This window comes from Neovison vison, chromosome 3, assembly GCF_020171115.1.
Source record: "Neovison vison isolate M4711 chromosome 3, ASM_NN_V1, whole genome shotgun sequence".
Taxonomy (NCBI): Eukaryota; Metazoa; Chordata; class Mammalia; order Carnivora; family Mustelidae; genus Neogale; species Neogale vison.
The window spans coordinates 31,493,050-31,516,891 of record NC_058093.1 but is presented as its reverse complement, the minus strand read 5'-3'; the positions used below and the strand labels follow the sequence as shown (position 1 = coordinate 31,516,891).

At 42.8% G+C, this 23,842-nt stretch overlaps 1 protein-coding gene across 2 annotated transcripts in view; it reads left to right on the top strand.

Annotated features, from left to right (window-relative positions):
• Positions 1 to 23,842, top strand: part of EPHA4 (EPH receptor A4) — a 144,239-nt gene that overhangs the window by 80,687 nt on the left and 39,710 nt on the right. For both annotated transcript variants that reach the window (XM_044241685.1, XM_044241686.1), the window contains exon 6: positions 1,576 to 1,914. In XM_044241685.1, coding sequence (XP_044097620.1) covers positions 1,576 to 1,914 — 339 coding nt within the window. The remainder of the gene's footprint in view (positions 1 to 1,575; positions 1,915 to 23,842) is intronic.

Sequence of the window (23,842 nt, the reverse complement as noted above, 5' to 3'; positions counted from 1 at the left end):
ACTTCTGTGGGGGTAATCTTACTTTTAAACTCACTCTTAACAGCACTGGACGGGGAACAGATCTCAAAACTGAGAGTGGTTGTTGGTAGTTAGTCTCAGGGGGAGGTAGGGAGTTCTGCCTGCTTTGTGAGTCTTCAAGTAAATGCTGAGAAATGGAGGGTGGGTTACCCTTATTCAGTGTTACCACCAAAATCCTTTAGCCATTCATCAGCATGAGCTAAGTAATAAATATTGTGTATGGCTCCTGGTTAATAGGTTACCTCTTTCAATTCCTTCTCAATGGCTACTTTGGGACAACACATGCTATTATGGTTGACTAGCTAAAGCTTCTTCCCAGTTCATACAAGCCTCTATTTAACTTCCTTTTCCTGATGAACACGAAACATCTCCCTCAAAGCCGTCATTGCATGTAAATTAGAAATAGAATAAATACGGTGAGCAAGAAACTTCAAATTTTCATTAAAACTCGCTCTGGTTCTTTTTCTGAAAGACCAGAATGGGAAAGAGGAAGGAAAACAAAGGACTTTCCATGTGTTCCATGGAGTAGGTATTTTTCATTAGAGTGTGTGTGGCAGGTGTCTCTTCAGCCTTTGGAAGTGGTTCAGACCAGGAACATTCCCTCCCTTCTCCTACCCAAATTCTTCTCCTTGAAAGCAGCGTGTGTGACAACTTCTTGGCATGTGGAAATGAACCTACAGCAAGAAACAAGAAGGTTCAGCACGGCTCTCTGGTTTTTTATTTATATATTTATTACTGTCTTTAAAAACAACCACTGTGTTGTTTGCAGTCAGTTGTTCTGTTTCAAAACAGCCACTAGCATCATTCCTGTTTCATAAACTCTTTGATGCCAGTGGGAATGAGTATGCTTAAAAGGGCCCCGGTGCGACTTTGGGCCGCTGAGGGGCATGATGAGGCCCGGGAGCCTTTACGTAATCTCTGCCTCAAATTGGGATCTCCCAACAGCTGTACCTTTGACATCTCTGCAGCCAGGTCACACCAGTTCTCACGAATGACCTCGAAAAAGGTGAACTCTCGACTGCTGTGTTGAACCGAAGAGCCTGCCTCTCTAGACAATTCAGTTAATTTTATTCCACCTTGAGGACATGCTGCACTTAGGAACCATGATGGATCTTCAAAAGTGGTACATTAACTGTTACTTTACCAGAGTCCCACCATGGCCCTGGATCCTAGAATCACATTCATATGCCTGTTTTCAGATGATGAGATAAAACTAGATAAGTTCTGGTATTTTCCTGCCACTTCAAAGAGAAGCCTGCACTCGAAGCCCATTTGATGTCGAGATGCACGACATCTCCGAGCGGCAATCAGTGCTACTGTTGTTCGCACAGGATTGAGAACGACATACAGGCAGCCTTCTTTCATGTGGTTCTTTGAAAAGATCTGTTTTTGCGGGGGTAATTTGCTTTCTGCTTTCTTTGCCACATGGGCCCACCTTACCTCCTAGAGCTGCAGAGAATAATGTAAACTGAGTGATTCCAAGAGGATAGTTTTAGTTCTTGGTGTGATAATCTGTGTGTCTTTATTTCTTTCTTTCTTTCTTTTTTTTTTTTCTAGGCCCACCATCTGCTCCCCTCAACTTGATCTCGAATGTCAACGAGACGTCGGTGAACTTGGAATGGAGCAGTCCTCAGAACACAGGTGGCCGCCAGGATATCTCCTACAATGTGGTGTGCAAGAAATGCGGAGCTGGTGATTTCAGCAAGTGCCGACCCTGTGGCAGTGGGGTCCACTATACCCCACAGCAGAATGGCCTGAAAACCACCAAAGTTTCCATCACTGACCTCCTGGCTCACACCAATTACACATTTGAAATCTGGGCGGTGAATGGAGTGTCCAAGTATAATCCCAGCCCAGACCAGTCAGTGTCTGTCACCGTAACAACCAACCAAGCAGGTAGGAACAAGATCTCCTTTGTTACATGATACAAATTTTTTCGGGGGGGGGGTGCTTATGTTGGTATCCATGAATGATATTAAAGTTGTACAATTGAAGTAGAATCACACTGATCTAATTATAAACCCATGAGCTGCTCTGTAATACAAAAGATACTTGGAAGAACGTGCATTTACTCACAAGTATTTTTTTGGACACCAGCTGCATAGCATGACCTATACTAAGTGGTGTTGATTCGGTGAGATTAGAAGACAGTGTCTGATGGGAAGGGGATGGTAGTCTGGTGAGCCGGGTCACTCCATGTTGGACTTCTCGTGTATGGGATTCATATCAGCCATGTTGATCAGAGGTCCATGGTTGGACATCAGAGCATTTAACAGATTATTTTGGATCATAAAATTGATTTTTACCAAGGCAGAGTGCTAGGTCGACATCTGCTGCCTTTCCAGCCAAAGCATCCGTGGCTATTGTTTGGATCTTGTTTGGTCTTTTAGAATTAAAAAGTGTATCTGGACCTCTGCTAGACTCATCATGTAAATCTACGAAGACTGAATAGTTGAATGGGCGTTCTGTGCGGTTTGACGACGTTTTCCTGAAAACGCTTACTGGTTTTGCAGCCACTTGGCATAGTTGAATCCATAATTGACACGTGGGGGAAGAGAGTTCGTTTTCCCGGTATCCGGGGTTGCTTTCTGCTTCTAACGCTGTAGACGTGAAAACTCCTCTGTTCACAAAGAGTTTCCGCTGAGTTGTAGAACTGTCACAAAGTCTTGGATATTGGATATTTAAAAGTGCAGATCACCATGTGCATTTCTAGGCTCCAGCTCCCGACCCCCTCATGCCCGGTCCTTCCCTGAAAACGTATCCACACTTTTCTCCCACTCGTTTTCCACCCTGGATCTCTGCTGGCTCCTCGTTACTCATTTCTGCCGAGTTAAAGGGGAGCAGGAGAAAAGAACTGTGGTTTACTCTTTCATGAGGCTCTTAAGAGCAACAAACTTCGCTGGAAAAGGATTATAAATTGCCCACAGCCCTGTCCCCTCTCACTGTACTTCCCTGTTACATGAATGTTTCAGTAAGCGCCCTCGATAGTTAAATACATCTATATTAATTGATCCTACAGTGAAAAGGATTCCAGCGTCCCAACCTAAAGTCATTATTTTTCTGCTGTGCCCTGAACTCTCTAGAATAAATGCAAAGTTATGACGCGGGCAAGATTTTAAGCTGGAGCTAGAATGGCAGATGTGACCGGAGGGCAGTTTCGGCTACACAAATGCAGCCAGTCTTTTGAAATACGCGGCGTGAACAGATCATCTGGTTATGCTTTTGTCTTTCATTTCTGCACTTACAGGTGGGGAGTGCTGTTCATGGTATTCAGTTTTATTTTTTTTGCAAAAACTAGTATGATTTAGGAGGTTGTGATAGTATCACGAGTATTCTGTCTTTGCCAGCTTTTTATTAATTCCTTTTTTGGAAATATTGCCCATAGATGTTGGGACGACATATTGGTGCTGCTAGTGTCTCTGAGTTAGACGAAGCCACGCTCTGTCCACCCGCTGGGGAATCTGGTTTATGAGTCAATCAATATTCTTATGTTCAGCCTATGTACTTACCCTCAAACACATCACTACTTCGTGTTCTTAACTGATTTAAAAGTAGGAAGGGACCTTTTGAGGCTATATAAGGTGAAGTCACTCTCTTTGGCAGAGAACAGCCTCTGGGAGACGTGCTGAGGACAGGCTTGGCTCCCCCAGATTTGCGGGGAGGAGTATGGCTATGACTCTTTATATAATACACGTAAGAATTCAAGCCATTGCATTATGCTAGCTCCTACCAGGCCAGAAGGCCCAAGGAGCGCAAAGAAGGCAGGCTAAAAAAAAAATCCTCCAAAGGAAGAAAATGTGCAAAAAACGTTACAAGAGAGGCAGGAAGAAAGTCCCACGTTTTATTAGAAATGTAGGTGTAGGGGGAGCCTGGGTGGCTCGGTGGGTTAAGCCGCTGCCTTGGGCTCAGGTCATGATCTCAGGGTCCTGGGATCGAGTCCCACATCGGGCTCTCTGCTCGGCAGGGAGCCTGCTTCCTCCTCTCTCTCTCTCTGCCTGCCTCTCTGCCTACTTGTGGTCTCTCTCTGTCAAATAAATAAATAAAATCTTTAAAAAAAAAAAAAAAAGGAAGAAATGTAGGTGTAATTCTTTGAGCTCTAACAGAAAGGTGGACGGGGAATTCCTCGGACACAGTGAGGTCGTCTCTGCTGTGGTGAGTAGCCCTTGCCAGGAGGTTTGTTGAACAGGACAAAATTCCAGCTCCGTATTTTAATTTTCATGAAGGGTAATGCTGGGAAGCTGTTCAAAATTAAAAATAAATCTTTCAATAAGGAGACCTCCTATGTGGTCCGCCAGAAAGCTTTCGCTTCTCTGAGAGTTGTACATGTGCGACGCACTGCCTCATTATCCTGCTATGATTTGGAGGTCCCTAATTCAATATCAGTGGAATAATTTATCTTTGATGAACAAACCCCTTTCTTCATGGTAGGGCAAATTAATAATGTGGGCCAAAATTCTGGGTGAATGTAGCAACCATAAACTCTATCAAAGCTCCCCTAAGCATATTTACATACATACAATTATATTCTAATTGAACTTCTTCCTATCATTTCATTAAACTAAATTCCTTAGGGACTTTATAGACAATGATGGCTCATTCTGGAAGGAATACTTAGAACAAATGATTGTTAGCATTGCTACCTGAAAGCCACAGTTCACGGCTGTCTGGTTTTGCCCTGTTTTCACGGGGTTCTTTCTTGTAAGTTATTTAACAAACAGACACAGACCCTCCTGGGGTACCTGGTTTTATCACCACCGCCTCTGAGACTCTCATGGCTGAACAGGTTTGTGAAGGTGACCTGACTCACCCAAGCTAATGTCTGGGCCAGTACCTGAAACCCGGGAGCACCCTCCTCCTCCCTGTTCGCGAAAGGACAAAGTTGCTTTCTTTTACAGTGATTGGATAATTAGTAGCATCCCTGTGTTCAGCCTGGCGTGCTCCCCATTGGTGAAACCAGACTTGGAGTATCTGGGCACGGAAATGGACTTTTGACGAGGCTTTGATCATTTAGTTGTGGAATGTGGTGTGAATGGGCTGGTGTTCTCACATGGTTATTTAAACCATTCTAATCCAAATCATATTGTTGAGGTCTTAAGAGGTAAATAACATGCTTTTCCTCCCCCTCCTGAGTTCAAACCCAATTGACACTGGAGACAAAGGGAACTCAGGATGTCAGCTTTATTGCTGACCCTCTGATTGAAGGATGTAAGCTTTATTTCTGTGGCCAAAAGGGCTGGCTCTAATGACATTTGCCAGGGGTCACCCAGAGACTAGCTCAGCTGGCTGACTACAGGCTCCCCACAAGGAGAAAGATTGTGCTATGGAAGTTGTCCACCCTGGACAGGTCTGTAGGTGCGGAGAGCAGAGAGGGTGTGGGACTGCTCCCATCCCCACCGCTGGGCACCCCACCCCCCCATGCCAAGAGTTGGAAGGAGCAGCGAGCAGCGGGAAGGGGGTGAAGGTGGGAAGCTCCACAGAAGTCACCTTTGGAAAAGAAGAGATGAGGAAAAGGCAATTCGTCCCTACCCTGTCACTTTCCTGAGTTACCTTCTAGGAGGTGCAACGGGAAGTTCCATGAGAAAACATGTTCGCCCTCCCCGATCTAATATCCCCCAGCGACCGTTGTGTTTTCCATTTAGGAGGAGATGGTTCTGGTGTTTGTGAAAAATGAGCAAACAGACTGATGGGTGATTTTTTTTCTCAATGGCTTTTCTTTGGTTTACTTTTCCTTAAGTGGACCATCTCGGGCAAATGAATACAGGACATGTCACTGGGACAGAGAAATGCTGTATAAATGAAACAAGGTGTTCCTGGCCAAGCAACACAACTGTGAATAGTTTTGCTAAAAATGCTGAGATGGCAGCCAGCAGTAGATCTTACTATCACAAAGCCAGTTTGCACGTTTCCCTCCCTGAGTCCTCACCCCTGTCTTCCAGCTCTGGGGCCGAGTTGTACTTGAGGGTGTTTGGTTTATTTTAAATCATGATGACCTGCCATGGGTCGTATTCCCTCCTAACCCTGAACTGCACCTGGGACAATTACACATGTACATATGTGTGTATGTACGTACATACACGTGTACGTAAACTCCACACCTAAAATGGGGCTCAAACTCACTGCTCCTAGATCAGGAGTTCCAGGCTCTACCAACTGAGCCAGCCAGGCACCCAAATGATTACACTTCAGATTTTTATTTTGCAGGAGATCCTATTCTAGATACTTGACAATGAAATGGCATCTGGCGATCTCTCTTTGGCACAGCTGCAGTGTCCTAGTCACAAACATCTGTAACACACTGAGTTTGGAGGAGTTCAGATACTTGGTGGATTACATAATTGTTTGAACCTAGCTGATCTCTAAGATCTTGTCTAATTCTAAAAGTCTGTAATTCCAAGAATATAGCCATGAGCTATGAGCATGAAGAAGTAGGGCTTCTTCATGGCTGTTCAGAAATGGGCTCCAATAGCAATTTCAAGGATGGGGGAAAAAATTCCAAATACTCCCACAGAGTTAGCAGAATGCACCTGAATCCTTCCTCCTCTCTACCTCCAAACCCAAACCTACCAAAGTATTTTCTTTGAAAGGCGAAACAGTAAGCTAGCTGCATCACGGGGATAGTGAGTTGTTCAGCATGTATCCCTGGACATCTGTCAATGTCGGGAGATATCTTTGGTTATCTCAGCTACGAGGGCCAGGACATCTAGTGGGTGAAAGCCGGGGATATGGCTAACCATCCTGTCAGGCACAGGACAGCCCTACAGCAGAGTCATCTGGTTTGATGCAGCCACAGTGCCAAGATTGAGCAAGTCTGCTCTAGTGATACGTTTGATAAACAGATTTCATGACTTCATAGAAATGCCAACCTTCCAAGTGTTCCATCAAGATCTGTCTTTGCTTGGTTCTGCTTCTCCATGCTGGGAACAGAATGCTCCCAACCCTGTCTTAGAGGTTAGGCAGTTGGAAAAGGCCCCTTGGGACCTCTTGTGAAGAATCCCAGTTGCTTTACGACCGAGTGAACTGGTGCTGCTTGTTAGTTAGACTGGCCTTGTTCTCTAGGCTGGACAATGAAGACTGAAGTAAAATAGTACATTGATGGTGAAGTGACAGGACACCTCGTCAGCATGCCGCCGCGCAGTCCCCGATAGATACTCAATACCCCTGTGTCGATTAACACATTTATTTATAGTAAAAACAGTGGACTCTTTATCAGGTAGCGATAAATTTAATAAAGCCAAAATAATGAGTAGAGAAAAGAAAATAACTAAGTGCAAGAGGCAGACTGTCTTTTACTACTCAACTGGTAGGTTCCCATTCTCTCTTTCTCTGTCATCTTTTAATTAGACATATTATGTTATTTGAGTAGGATAATGGAGAACAGTGGGAATTCTCATCCCCACTGGGTATAATTGCTACCTGTCTTCTACATGGTAAGAGGAAAGCTTCAGGGAGATGGTGGGAGAAAGGGAAACATCTTAGAGCAATTGAGTTAGGCAATGTGCTCAAGGCATGGTGGCACCAAATTTTGTGGGGTCTGAAGCTTAGACAACTTTTGTGTGATTTGAAAAAAAAAAAATCTGACAAAATGATAAATATCAAATGAAGAAGAGAGCTTCGGAAAGGGCCTTGGCAAATTTCTTCAGCTTTGGTGTGTATAATTCTTCCGTCTCTGATCAGATTGTAGGGAATGCAGTTGTCGAGTATGGGGCTTTTGTGAAATGGTACCTACGGATAGAAAGGAACAGGAGGAAGGGAGAGAAGTCTGGAGGTCTAGTCTGACCTGGGGTGAGCAAGGTCATCCTGGAGTGGTCCTAACCATAGCTAAGTGTGACAGGCAGCACCAGAGTGGCCTCAAATGTGGGTCGTGATCAAATTAACAGGAAGAAAGCACAGTCCTGGTGATTTTGGGGAATGGTAAGTAAAATACTAACCCAAATAAGATGTGACCAGAATGGAGGCTTTTCTGTAAGCTTGAAAAGGAAGGCAAGTGGAATGAGGGGTGGGGAAGCTCTGTTGATGCTTTTAAAAGTATCAACTGTCTGACTATCCGTATCAAATATCTGACTTCTTTTAGTGCCCTGATGCAGAGGTTGGCAAACTAGACTACCAGGGGCCAAATCTCGATCCTCTGACAGGTGGGTACAACCCACTAAAAATGGTTTCTCTCTTTCAAAAGAATAATATTCTGCACCACTGGGAAATGCTAGACAATTCAGTTTTCAGTGTCCCTAGGGAAGGTTTCTAGAAATGAAGCTCCATGTCTTCATCCGGGTATCATCTGAGACGGCTTTCACAGGACAGCAGCAGAGGACATGTCCTCCACAGCGAACATACTCACCATCTCACTCCTTGTGGAAAAAGGTTTGCCGACCCCTGCTCTGAAGTACTGCATTGAGAAAGAGCACGATTCAGGAAGGAGTCTGAGGGGATGTTGAGCGGCTAGGGTCATTTGTCACAAACCACCCTGGCCAAGGTTGTGATGGACTCTAACATTTAGGTCAATCTTACCTTCAGAATGATTTTATTTTATGCAAAGATTTTTTATATTTATTTGATCTAGAGAGAACACAAGCAGCGGGATGCAACCAAGGGAGAGTCAGAAGCAGATTCCCCACTGAGCAGGGAGCCTGAGGCAGGGCTGGATCCGGTCACTGAGATCCTGACCCCGACAAAGGCAGACGCTTAACTGACTGAGCCACCCAGGCACCCTTCAAAACAGTTTTAATATTTGGCAAGACACCTTCTGTTTTTAGAGATTTTGACTATGTAAACACGGTTTCAGGGAATCAGGTCGTATTTCAAGCCTGCCTGCACTGTCTTGTACCACGGGCCTTTTCCCAGTTGACACTCAGGTTTCAATGGAACGGGGAACGTGCTTAAGTGTTCTGATGCGGCAGCGTTCAGGGCTCTTGAAAACGTGCATTCTGAGCAGTGTTGCAGGCTGGCTGGTGCTGGCAGCAGTTTTCTTCTTAAACAATCGTAGGCACTGCTCTCTTGACATCGTCCCCTTGCCGAGATGATTTCTCGTTTGCCTTTGATCTCAAGTAAATCATGTCATCGTTTTCTTACTCCTAAGAAAGTCAAAGGAAAAACGCATGATGAAACTTGCTGAATATTAAATCAGAAATCTTTCTAAAGACATACTTTAAAATTCTTTCAACAAATCGTAGGGCGATTGCATCAAGAGATTTTGCTGGGAAGTAGTTCGCCCATCCCCAGTGGTTGGTATGTGATCATTAGTACCTCTCAGTGGAAGCTGGTTGGAGAGTCCTTTCTGTGCCTAAGTAATTATAGGTACAAACAAGCACACAATGGGCTTCAGAGAAGCCAGGCAGCGATTTTCTCATTAATAGCCCGGATCCAGCTATGGGCTCCTGGTTTAGTTCATAATGCCTAGGAAATGTACATTTAAAAACAGGGAGTACCATTTTTTTTAAAAAAAAGAATAGTCTCTTGATTCTAACATTATACATAAAATAATTTTATGTCTATTGAGTATCGTTGCCACCTCTATAATTATTAAGCATACTCACTAATTATGATCATAATTAAGAATAAAATAAACTGGGAGATGTACAGTGGTACACAGCCGCTTGTGTGTGGCACCGGGGCCCATGAATTTGTATTCAGGGTGGGTGCCACAAGTCCTAGGGAGGAGGAAAAAAATAGAAGGACCTACTAAATTATCCTGCTTTAAGGCTGACTGAGTAGCCTAGACAAATGGTGTGTGTGTAGAGAACGAACCAGTAATTATTGTATGTAGATAAAAATTGCTTTGCATTTTTAAAAAGATGATAATCGTGTTGACCCTGGAACAATGCAGGGGTTAAGTGCACCTACCCTATACTGTCAAAAATCCACATACAGCTTTTGATTCCCCAAAACTTAATTACTAATAGCCTACTCTTACCAGAAGCCTTACTGATAACAATCGATCAACACATATTTTGTGTGTTATGTATATTATATACTGTAGTCTTACAGTAAAGTAAGCTACAGAAGAGTAAATGTTATTAAGGGATTCATAAGGAATAGAGGATACATTTATAGTGCAGTGTTGTATTGGGGGGGAAAAAAAATGTAAGTGAACCTGCCCAGTTCAAACCCATGCTGTTTAATAGTCAACTGTTTTTCTGTCTAAGGAAGTAGAAGTTTTATTTACACCCAAGACTGAGGACACTGTGTCTCCCATCCCTTCACTTTTACATAAATGTACATATTCACACACACTTTTTTTTGATGGGAAGGAAAATTCATTCTCCAGCTTTTACCCCAAACCCTTGACAGTGTATTTCTGATTCATTTTTCATTTCTTAGTGCTGTGCTCGTTACTTTGAACACTAACACTGACTTTGCACCCGCTGGAGAAGCTATCAAGCGATTTGAAAAATAAGTGCCTGGCGGAGATGAGAAATGAACAGTGCAAGACTAGCAAAGGTTTTAGATGGGTTTCTGCCTTGACTAGTTATCACTCCAACTGGCTAAATTAATGACTACCTTCTCAGAGGGCCTCGAAGAGTCTCTGGAGAGAGCTTGCACTGAGCCTTAATAAGAAGATCCGAAGAAACTTTATCAAACCTCCCATTAACCCCCTACTAATGTCTTTAAAGATTTTTTTTTTTTCCTTTAAACACCAGGAAAACCAAGAGCTGTGCTGCAGGACTAATTCTGCATTGAGAGATCTTAAATCTATGGGGACTCATTAAAATGCGTGTCCATGTCATGCCCACTGAACAGAGCCTTCTCTGCACGCCCACATCTGCGTGCTGTTTTCATGTGGGTATATAGTGAGAGAGCATTCCGTATGTTGTCTTCAGGTAAAGGCTTGCGAGGACTTTTTTTTTTTTTTTTTAGGTTTTGCATTTAAATCTGTCAAGATCAGCAAGCCTAAGCTTTATCCATCCACATTAAAAGTAGCTCTTTTTTTTTTTTTTTTTGTTTTATTTGACAGATAGATCACAAGTAGGCAGAGAGGCAGGCAGAGAGAGAGGAAGGGAAGCAGGCTCCCCGCCGACCAGAGAACCCGATGCGGGGCTCGATCCCAGAACCCCGGGACCACAACCCGAGCCGAAAGCAGAGGCTTTAACCCACCAAGCCACGCAGGTACCCCTAAAAGTAGCTCTTTTCATGTTTTCCCCCAGAGTCCAACTTTTGACCACCTCCCCCACCAACAGGCACGCTCCTTCCCTCCCTTGCCTGTGCCAGAAAAATGAAGAAGATTCCATAGGTTTCCCCAGAGCTACAACAACAGAAAAGAAAGGTGGTTCCAGACATCAGTGTGGTCGCCTGCCTAGTGAACCCCATGGCTTCATTGGAAAATGTCACTAATGATTTGGTCTCACATGGGAAAGTGGGTACCCAGAGTGTGGTGGGAATTTGACTGAACAGTCAGCAAAATGGCTGTCAGTTCAGGCACAGTGCTGAAGAAATAAATCCTATATTAAATTCCTTCTTCCTCTATTCTGATTAATTGGTCAGCTCATTCTAAAGGGGACTCTTTGTGGCTCTCCTGAACCATCTTTTTAATTTTATTTTATTTTTAATCTAATTTAGTTTATTTTATCTTACTTACTATTTTTTTATTAACATATAATGTATTATTTGCTTCAGGGGTACAGGTCTATGAATTATCAGTCTTACACAAGTCACAGCACACAGTATAGCACATACCCTCCCCAATGTCCATAACCCAGCACCCCATCCCTCCCCCTAGCCCTCAGCAACCTTCAGTTTTTTTTTTCCTGAAATTAAGTCTCTTATGGTTTGTCTCCCTCCCAATCCCATCTTGTTTCATTTTCTCCTTCCCTACCCCCTCAGTGGCCCCCCGCCCTGCCTCCCAAATTCCTGTCAGAGAGACCATATGATAATTGTATTTCTCTGATTGACTTACTTCGCTTAGCATAGTACCCTCTACTATTTGTTTTATTTATTTTATGACAAAGCACAAAGGCCACTTTTCAAAGAAATCTATATAAAATATCTTAAAGGGGTGGCGCCTGGGTGTCTCAGTGGGCTAAAGCCTCTCCCTTTGGCTCAGGTCATGATCCCAGGGTCCTAGGATCGAGCCCCACATCGGGCTCTCTGCTCTTCAGGGAGCCTGCTTCCTCCTCTCTCTCTCTCTGTGCCTGCCTCTCTGCCTACTTGTGATCTCTGTCTGTCAAATAAATAAATAAAATCTCAAAAAAAAAAAATCTTACGGGTAAAATGACAGTGATTTGAAATATTTGTTCTATTTTGCGATCACTCTTACAAGGAGAGGAAGAGGGAAGAAGGGAAGAGTGGGCCACTTCTTTTTGCCTGGCACCTTCCATTGAGAAGCTCTGTGAATTTATTTCTCAGGCGGTTTGGCCTCACTGTCAAAAAAGACTTCTTTAATGAAGGCTCTCGGGTAGATGATTTAAAAAAAAAAAAAAATCTGTATCTTGGAACCTTTTGACGGTGATGTATGCATACAAACAAGACAAATACATAGCTTCAGCTTCTCAGTGGGTATTAAATAGGGACCTGCCACCAACAGGTTCACTGTATATAAGGAACTTGGTAAGATCCATCCATTAGCACAAACACTGAGAGGGTCAAGCTCACAATGGCTCCCCGGAGAGTCGTCGTTGTCTATATAACATACTGCAAGTTGTAAATCTGCTTCTTGAATCAACTCTATTTTTTTTTTTATTTTAAGCATAATAAGTGTGTATTTTGAGCATAGAGAAAGTCTAAAGATGGGCAAGAGAGTATAGATTCCTCCATCTTCCTCTATTAAAGCAGGGGCACATATACAGATGGGTGAGGGGTTTCAGATATGCAACTAAGCTTAATAAATGTTCTTTCCACTTTCCAAGATAATCAGAAATTTTTTTTTTAATCTGAAAATTTTAGGTGATCTTAAGAGTTGTTGGTGTAGCCCTTGTTTGCACTGAAATCCACTGAATCCTGATTTTAAGAATCTTTCTAGGAGGATCCTTTGGGAAGCTTGGGAACTCTTGAAGCTAACATCATCTCATTTCAACCCATTTTAATATAGGGGCATGATTATTATTACAGTATATAATGGGGATTCTTGTTGCTTTGTTTTCTGTTGAAAGCAGGGAGTACAAATATGGCAGAATATCAGCCTGTGGAAATTAGTGTCTTGTAACCAGAGCACAGGTCATAGAACTTAAAAAGCATAAATTGTGTTCACTGCTCTCATTATAGAAAACCAGTGCCAAGTAGTCATCTAATTCAGGTGTGGCTCTAAGAGGCTGGTGATACATTGAAGGAATCTTTGTGTAATGTCAAAGGGTATTGTCTGGGGAAGAATGACCGATGAGAAGCCCTTTAAATGTCCCTGTTAATTCTTCAAGAGTATAACCTTCGTTGCATGTGTGCTTTGGGTGATGGCTTTTTCTCTTTCTTTCCAGCTCCTCTTCCCTTCTTATTTCAGAACACACACGAAAAACTCGCATAACTGCCTGGAGTATGCGGGAGACCCGCTCCAGGGTCTATCTCGGAGACCACGCTGTGGGACTCTTTCTAGGCGATGTGTTGTTCTAATGAGGTCCTTGCCAGTATTTACAGAATGACTCCTGAGTGGAGCCCGTGGTACTGATTTTCACACTTCAGCAAGTTGTATTAAAGAGAGGCCCCAGTGCGATGCTGTGAACCTCCTAGTTAAAAAAGAAAGAAAAGAAAAGAAAGTTCAAGTCCTAAAACAATGATAGATTTCCTAATTCATCCTTTGTTATTCTTTATGCCTACAAAAGTTATCTTGGACAAACACAGATCCAGCTGGAGACATCTATTGGCCTTAATAACATTTTAAAATTTAATAGCTTGGTTGTTTCAGCTTTGGACTTATAATGCCTGTAGGAGTTTAAACTATCTGGACTATACATTTTGTTTCTGGCAGATACCCCAATGTTTTTTTAAAAAATAATAATTCTGTTGTTGCAAATTCCCAAGCTTAAAATTCCTTGTCATAAATTATGCTCCTTTCTCTAACCTCGATCATAGCTTTTATGACAATTGCCAAAAAGATAGAGTTTCAAACATGAGGACTTCAAGAATATCATTTCATGGCCACATTTTTGAGAGCATAGCATGTGGTGACCATTTGTATATGAAGCATTTGCAAAATGCGTTGGCTGTAATTTAACCCAAAGGTCTCCATCACTTCTCTCCACGTATCAGTCACTCTGTGCTTGTCTTCATAGCAAGCCAGAAACCGGGAGGGAAAGATTGAGCTCTAGGTAAAATGAAGGCTTCCTTAGGTATTACTGGAAAATCGGCTCCTCGGCATTTGTTCTCAGGCTCATGGATACTGCCCCTTGAGGATTCGACTTCCCTGGGTTCAGAACGTCCCCAGACTTCCATGTAGAGAAGCCAACTGGGGACATGAGGGAGAGTCACAGTAGTGCTCGTCATCCTGTTTTTTTCTTTCTCCCCATCCCCCCTCCACCTGCAACACTCGACTCGACCATCCATGGCCATCATTTCTCAGCATTTAGCCATTGTTCTTGAAGCCAAGCAACATTTGGACTTGGAAAAATTCCAAGTAGCAAAGAACACATAGATTTGCAACTAAAATTGTATTGAAATGTACCCTCTGCCTGTCTGTCTTATCCTGTCAGTGATAATCTGTAGCCTATAATTTCATGCTTCACTTTATTCTTTGTCTGATTTTTTCATTTCTGTGGGTTTTTTTTTTATTCTGTCCATGTGTTTTAAAGTGCAATAAGAGAAAGTTGAGTTATTAAAAGGTAGTTTCAGATTTAAAAGTAACAATGGCTGGTAAAAGTGGTTATCATTTAAGAGCGAATATCTTCAATTTCTGGTCACCATGACTTTTTTTCTTCTTTTTTTCTTTTTTCAAGCAGCTCTTGTGGTCTTTTTAAATGACCACTAGGAAAAATAGGTATCCTGTTGCAATTGGAAAAGTGATGGAAAATTGGATGGCTCAGGAGATGACTAATGGGACTCTAGACCTTTCTGTCTTTAGGTCACCTCCTTGAATCTGGACTGTATCATAAGTGGTCCAAGGCCTGACCATCTGGCAGCCATTGAGTGACTATGGTAATGAAATTGGTCTCAGTCCAGGTCTTAGTCGACAGGTGTTCACATCATAAGTGACACTAATTGACTTTCTACTCTTTCAATTTGGAAGACGGTAGACTGTCTCTGAGACAGTGATGGGGAAAGGAGTTCGTCATGATGTATGCAGACTCCATCGAAAGCCAAGGAACCCAGCGCCTTGAGCTGGCACCAGCCTCGCATCATGCAGATGCTGCACTTGACTCTTACGGGTTCTGTTAGCCTGGGAAATCAAAAATAGCAATCTAATCTCAGAAGATTTCCAATAACTCGGAATGGTGAATGCCACTTTTCTGTAGTTAACAGGAGCTTCCTCGTGGTGAGACTTTTCTCTTCCTCTTGTGTCACATTGATTAGGTATCTCCAATGAAGATTATAGGTAAGGAAGAAAAAAGAAAATTGGATTCTGGGCCTCTGTGGTAACATCGGTCAGGCTACCTGTTTTTATTTTTTAATTTTTTTTCTTTGTTTAGTGGTTGATAACTAGGTCACCCGTTCGGAACAGATGTTATGGACGGTCTGCTCCTTGATGGAGAGAGTTGGATGTCTCTCTGGAATGCTCTTGTGAAATGAAGACCCATGTGAGAGAGTAACTCTGAAACCTTTTTATTAACGTAAATTTTGGTGCACAGAATTCCAAAGCTTTATCCATCACACTTACTCCATTTTTCCAGGCGTCCAAACCCAGAATAAGCTCCCGTTTCACTCTCACGTGGGTCCATGACCCGGGGCATAATCTGACCTAACTTGGAGGCCAAGTAAAATTAGTACTATTAGTAGCACTAGTATTAGTAGTCGTGGTGCTGATTAGTACTGCTGGTGCTGGTTTTTTTTGCTGCCTGGAGTTTTGTAGGTTTAGCTCATGGCCTTTTTTTTTTTTTTTTTTTCCTACTTTTTTTTTTTTTCCTTCTTTTCTTCTTCTTCTTCTTCTTCTTCTTCTTTTTTTTTTTTTAAACTACACAGATGATTTGGATGTCCCTGTAGCAAGTGGCAAAGCCACACTCCTGAATTAGTTATCACACTTGAAAAGTCAAGATGACAACAGTCACAGTGGATCTCTTTATTGAAACAGACAGGCTCTTTTAGCAGAGTGATCAATGTCTTACCGCCTTCTGAAAGGCTTTTCCAGGGGTAGGAAATCGTCAGGCATTTGATATAAAGTAATGAACAGGGCTCTTTATTGGTCAGTTTCTGGAGCAGGCTTTTAAGCACTTCTGCCTGTAAATGTAGAAACGTGAGTGTGGGAAGTAAAAGGCAACAGCAAAGATTTACTAGGTGCATCTATCTTCCTGGCTTTTAGAGTCTTTGTGATTAATACATCTTTAATAGGGGACTGATCTAGATGCTTCGGATGTCAAAAAGCTAAATGTTACAGCATTGTCTCCTTGGTTCCAAACACAGCGGGACGATTAGCAGCTGTCTGAGTAACAAAGAAAACCTGAAGCCCACAGCACAGCTTTTATTTTCCAGATTTGGAATGCCTGAAGCTCTCCAGTGCAGTTGACAGCTAGAGGAATAGAAGCCTTGATTCACAGCCACTCTCTATGCTATATTTCTGCTCGGCAGAAGAGAACCTTTCCTTTATACCATCCTCCATATTCCAGAATAATTTTGGCAGGCATTGTTGGGCACGGAGGAGCTCCCTTTGCCCAAGGCTTGTCATCGTCCTTTCTAATCAAAACACATATAAAATAATTTCAGCCAAGAGTTTATCCTAGATACGTCTTGATCTACTGAGGTACAGTGAAAAGATTGATCTTCCTAGAGGCATTCAGAGAAAAAAAAAAGTCATCTCATTCATTCTTGCTAACTTTGCCCATTTAAAACGGTTGTCTTTCTCAGGCAAATTCTTATAAATTGCCTTCCAGTCAAAAGACTTGTTTTCCTATTAGTCTCAGACTGGCATTCTTACTTAACAGGAAATACACACTGAATCCTGCCATGTTTCTGTTGGCAAATATTGGGCTACCCTTGTTGGAACCTGCCAACAAGTGTCTTAGTAAGCAAATAGAAAATAAAACAAGCAGCTCTCAATGAAACAGAAGACACACTTGAACTACCTTGGAGACCTTGCCCGAAGTCATCTTCAGTTACTTCTAGGGGACATGGACCTTCCTTCCAAGTCGAACTGTTACTCACCTTTTTTTTTTTTTGGCTTAAAGATTTTATTTATTTATTTGACAGAGAGAGAGAACACAAGCAGGGGGAGTGGGAGTGGGAAAGGGAGAGGCAGGCTTCCCACTGAGCAGGGCGCTCGATGTGGGGCTCGATCCCGGGACTCTGGCATCATGACTGGAGCTGAAGACAGAGTCTTAATAACAGAGCCACCCAGGCGTCCCTGTTACCCCCTGTAATCCTACAACTGGTTTGGCTATACATGTAGTAATGTTAATTTAAGATAGTAATTTTTAAAGTAAAACAATTTTAAGGAATACATTTTCTTGACTACAGAGAGTAGGTATTGCTGTGTGGCTCAAATACGAAACAGAAGAGTTAAATAGTTAGAAAAGTCCTAATTTGCAAAAACTCAGATCTTTCATGACACCTTTAGACCTTTACCCAGAGGGTTAACAAAAGATACTGGATGGGTCTTTCTAATACTAACTTTTCTTATTCCATCCTTTATATCTTAGTTTTAGCCTTTTGATTATGAACTATACACATGTACAGAAAAGTGGATAAGCCACGAATGTACAGTCAGTGAATTATCCCAAAGCAAACACCTGTGTAACCATAAACCAGAGCAAAGACTAGAACATTGTCAACCTTCCAGAAGCTTGCCTTTTACCCCCTCCCCCTCCCCTAACTTCAATTACTGTTACTTTCTTTTGCAATTGAATTGTTCTATTTCAGAGAGTTCTCTTCTTAGGTCTTTAAGTAGTTCTCTGGTGTGGTGATTCATCTCCAAAAGCTTTTAAGCTTTGTCTATGAACGGAGGTCATGTCCAAGTTACTTCCAGATTTTTGGTGACCAAGAATGAATGGGGACAGTCCTATACCTAAGTAACATATAGCAGATGTAGGGTATGCTGTTACTAAGGCTGGTGATGCTTTGGGAGAGCAAGCCATTTAATGTTCAAATCTCTCATTTCATACCAGTGCCAGGAGGGGAGAGACTGGAAGCCTCCTATGGCTCAGTGGTTGAAAATGTGGGCTCCAGGACCTGACTTGTGAATTCACCACTTACATACTGTAACTTGGGGCAAGTCACTCAAACTCTCTGTACCTTGATCTCCTTACTATAAAATGAGAACAATAATAGTACCTGCCTCATAGGGTTTTTGTGAGGATTGTATGAATTAATTCTTGAAAGACCTTTTAAACGGTGCCTGGTACATGGCAGTTAACAAATGCTAATTTAGTGAGTGTGTGTTTATAGGCATAGGGTACAGTAGGAGGATCGTGAACTTTCGAGTCAGGCAGACTTGGGTTTACAGTCTCATTTTATAGCTCCGGTACAATTACTTACCTTCTCTGTGTTGCCTAAGTTTGCAAATATGAATTTAAAGGTGATAATTACAAGTACCTCAGAGAGCTGCTTGGTCGAAATGGTGGGAAGCGGGTGCCAGTGCCTTGTGGAGGCGGCCAGATACGCTCACCTGCCCCCTCTTCTCGGTTTTCCTCTGATCGACATGGTCCAAGCCTTTAACTGTGTCAGCTGTTAACTCTAGGCAGTGGAGACCAACATTTTTTCTGAAAAGAAAAGCCATTTTTAAAAGATTTTATTTATTTATTTGACAGACAGAGATCTCAAGTAGGCAGAGAGGCAGGCAGAGAGGGAGGGGGGGAAGCAGGCTCCCCGCTGAGCAGAGAGCCCGATGGGGGGCTCGATCCCAGGACCCTGAGATCATGACCTGAGCCGAAGGTAGAGGCTTAAAGCACTGAGTCACCCAAGTGCCCCAGAAAAGCCATTTTGGGAACCCCACTGTCTTTTTCCCATGGAACGTTAAGACAGGCTCCGTGGAGTCTCTGAGCCCAGTCATGTGTGATTCTGCTGAACTCATTCACTGGAAGAAGACCTGCAGCCGGTTGTGTCCCTGCAGAGCTGCGCGTCTGCTCCCGGAGTGGCTGACCTCGGGGCAGTGCTCCCCAGTCTCGTTCGTGCACAAGTGAGTAGCTATCTGCTTACAGTGCCCGAGCTGTGGCCTGAGGGTCCGGGAGGGAACCTGAAACCACTCAGGCAGTTGGAGACCACAGCTCAGTCTTCTGGAACCACCGGAGTATTTAGTTAGTTACCATCTGCAAATGGGCTGTGCAAAAGGCCTCTTTTTTGTGAATGGCTCCATGTTACCTGAATGAGTACCTGCTGTAACCCCAAATGTCCATTAGTTGTTAGTAGGTAAGGGGGGATTTGGGCCTGGACCTGAACAACATGCAGCCCCAATAGAAGGTAGGGTGGAGAAGATGGAGAGGCTCAAGAACACTGTTTACATGATCGGTCTGGAAAAGGAATAATCATTTAAATCCACATCCTATTGTCCAGAATTCAGTCACACGAACCCTCCAGCCTGAAAAGGAAATGTAGTCCTTGTCTGAGCGGCCCCATCCCAGAAAGAGTTATTTGGGGGAGGGGTGCTCACATCTTTGGACACTTAGCCACAGAGGCCAATCTCAACACCTTCCACTTGCTTGTGCCGAGAATCTCACGAACACCAAGGATAGTGTCACATTCTGTTGTTCAAAATGCGGTTAGCAGCTCGCTCTCAAAGATTTCTCTACAATGATCTGCCACCCTTTCTCTGGAAAAATAAGTAAAATAAGAGTCTGAGCTTCATGCTTTGTAAGGGCTTGCTCTCGGGTCACTTAGTTAAGGCACCATTAGTGTCCCAAATCCAGATTCTGAAAATCTCCGGAAGCATGGGTCTTTGCAGCCTTTTGGTAAGTGTTATGGTGCCCTGCTTTATTTTATAGTATTTGTTTAAAATCGACTCTGTGTCCTGACCTTGGAAGGAAATCACTTTCAGGGTGGGGGGTGGTGAGGAATGGATCCCTCATATATTTTAAGTGTATGCTTAATTAATATTAATATATCCATATTTAAATAAAAATGAACTTCCTTGAATTCAGTCTTCTAAAGAATTTTTTTTTTTAAAGATTTTATTTATTTATTTGACAGAGAGAGATCACAAGTAGGCAGAGAGGCAGGCAGAGAGAGAGAGAGAGGAGGAAGCAGGCTCCCTGCCGAGCAGAGAGCCTGATGCGGGACTCGATCCCAGGACCCTGAGATCATGACCTGAGCCGAAGGCAGCGGCTTAACCCACTGAGCCACCCAGGCGCCCCAGTCTTCTAAAGAATTTAATTGAGAATTTGGTGCTCTGTCTTTTGTTGAATAGGAAAATAATTCTCTATCAGTTTTGGAGTAATCAACTTTTTCTGTACTTTTTTTTTTTTTACACAATTTTATTTCTTGACTCTGATAAAATGTGCTTAGGTGCTTATTAATGATGCGGCAGCTAGATGCTGAAGGGTGCAGAGTGGAGTTGATAGGTTGGTGATAGAGCACCAGCATAAGGGAGGGTGGATGGGACTTGAGTCTTTTAATGATTTTTATCTAAAAAATAGCAGAGGGTTAAGCCAGCTGGTTCAGTGTAGTGGAAATGAAATCATATGTCTATGAAAACACTTCACACTGTTGAGTACTGTAAAATACTGCAATGATCATAGTAAAAGAAAAAAATTACTCACTGGTGTTTAGTGCCATAGATAGTGCAAAGCTCAGAGGAGAAATCCTTCCCTCCTTTGGCGGGATGTGGAAGAAGAAAGCAATTAATATTAGCGCCAACGTTCTTAGCATTTCTGTGACGGCAAAACCTTTAATCACAAGGATATCATTAGTGCTCTGAAGCATTTAATTTTGATGCCTGACAGCATTTTAAAATGCACAAACCTTTGATAAAGAGCAAATCAGAGCTGCGGTGTTGAAATGAGAAAGAAAGAGGGAACAAAAACCACCTTAAGCCCCAAGTAATTAAATTTAAATATGCCGTTTGCACGAAGCAGAGATATGTATAAACTGTGGGTATTTTTCCTATCAGTGAAAGACCCCTCGAGTAAACATTGGCTCTTGCATTCAGATCCTGGGAAGGGGGCACCTTGCTGTGCTTAAGAAGTCCGCTTCCTCCTAGCACTGGGCATTGTTGGACCACTGACATCTCTGGCTTTGGGTTTCTTGACTTTCCTAAAGGGCTGTTTCCACTCTTCCTTGCCTGCAGGCTGGAGAGCTTTCATCGAATCTGCTTATTTCCTGCCTTCCTCCCTCTGCCTTCCTAATTTGAGCCCGTAGTGAAATGCAGTCGATCTGTTTGAGCTGCTCCTTTCCCCACTCAGGGTCTCCCAAACTGTTTTTAATTCATGGCTCCTGATGCTGGACCCAAGCAAACAGTTCGATAGCCTGCAGTGATTCGCAAAGACTCCTTCCTGCCTTTCTTGGCTCAGTGTCTTTTTTTTTTTTTCCTTCCTCCTCTCCATCCTATTTCGGTGTCACGAGTGCCAAACTGCTGCAGTAAAACGACTTGTAGGTGTTTAATGGCGAGTCATTGAGGAAGCGAATAAAAGAAAATTGTAGCACTTGCATCGGTGGGGAGCAAGGGGAACTGCTGAGCTTTGAACCAAAGACAGTTAAATTTACCATTTTCTTAAAAGGAGCCTCCTCTGTTTGACATGAAAGCATCTCCTGTAATTCTTCGTTGTGAAATGTACCACTGTTAGAGAGGCACGATCGAGCCCCTCATCTGCGCTGTTCCTGTTTATGGGAAACACACACTTTGATAAAACCCACACGTGCCTTCTGCATGCATGTGGCCAGGTCTCCCACCAAACGTAACCACAGGTACATTGCAAATGGGTATTCTATTTAGAAAGTTTCTCAGAGATCTGTGGAATTTTGAATACAGAATTATTTGAAGGGGGGATAATTTATCTTGGCTTTCTAGTAGAAAGCTTAGATCATTCAACCCTTCAAGCTTTGGTGCGTTGTTTTCTTTTGTCCTCTGTGGTGGTGGCTCCATCTTTAGAAAGTGGTATTCTACTATCATTTTACTGTTTCCAGTGTGTGTGTGGGAAGATCTCCCTTCCACGTGCTTCATCTTGCTGTCCCGACCCTGACCGCAGAGGGCTCTGCACTCTGTTACCGGACACTTCATCAGGGATGTCCCTCTGGTGGAATTTCAGGGATACACGCAATCCCTAATGGCTTCTTCGGCCAGTCACTGACTTGTTCCCACTAGCACATCTTTGGAGATAACTATAGGTTTAAACAAGAGAGATGCTTAGGGCCCTTTCTGGATATAGGATTATGACTTGGCGAGGGGAGGGGGGATTTCAATGCTATGATACCTTTGTGGTGAGGAGAACTATTTAACATGCCCTCGCAAGACAGAGGTGAAATGCTGAGGGGCCTGTCAACATCTCTGTAGACCGAAAGAGCAGCCCCTCAAAATGCTGTCTGTGACAGGTGCAGCGAAGACTGCTTTTAATGTTAATTCACATTTGAATGACATTTTACAACCTGTATGTTTGGGGGGGGGTGCTCAGAAGCCTCTCCTATCTCTTAGAAAACAGAGAGTCCATTTATAATTAGAATTGTCATTTGCTTTACTCCTAATTGTCAATTATTTTAGTTAACCTAAATAGCAAAACCAGACCCACAGAAGGTCATCTGAAACAGGTGCAGATGAAACGTTGTTTTAAGGATGACTTACTTCTGGTACTTCATATTTAGAAAACATCTCCCTGTCTACAAAGATTTTCTCAAGACTATTTTAACATTTAGTTATTGGTTTCACAAATTTATTGGGCACTCACTATGTGCCAGACATGATTGGATAGTTTGGATATCGATATGGACAAGGGAAAGCCCTACCTTGATGGAGGATACGTTCTAATGGCTCACACGCTTGGATCTGGAAGGAAGGTGTTTTACAAATGGGAGAGCGGAGGCAAGAAAATTGGAGTGACTTGGCCAAGATGGCAACTGGTAAATTTCAAACCCAGAATGACACCCAGAATCCTTCTAATAGTCATCGATTTTCCCACCAAATTAGTGGAGAATACTTTTAAGAATATGAGTCAAAGATATTTTTATCTTTATCTCATTTCACATGTCCTAGGTGAGCCCTCGATGATCACAGAATTAGAGTACTACGTAATTTCAAGAAATTATTTCAAGAAAATCCCAGTCATACTCGGAGCAGGTGCACCTCCGTTCAGCCGTCTTTCACCTTTCTGCCTCCTGTTAGCCACTGTAAATCTTGACCTACCTTCATAACCTTACTCCAAATCCTTCCATGGTTCTTTCTGCAATTTACAATGCCCTCTTCCCTATTCTGGTTTCTTATCTCAGCCACTATCTTTACTTAGCCAAATATTGTTTAACTGTTTAAATATAAATACCTCTTTAGCTCTACTTTGGATTTTAAGTTCCTGGAGCAGAGACTTAAAGGGCATTTGTTGAATGATTGAACTGGAACGTCAATGTGATTTATAAGCAAAAAGAAAAGGAAGTCAAGAATGTGGTTTGGACTAAAATTACTCAAATACCCTTGAGAGTCATAGGATGTGGTCTCAGATAACAACATCTCGGGACAGGAAAATGGACATCTGTCAGTCACTGGAAATACTGCTTCAACATTTGAAAATTACGGACTTGATTAAATTACGTCACAGACCTTTCTTTAAAACTACCCTATGATAGCTCCTGTCTTGGTGATCTTCACATCCTCCAGTCATCTGTCGCAACCATACTACTGTCAGGCTAGCAT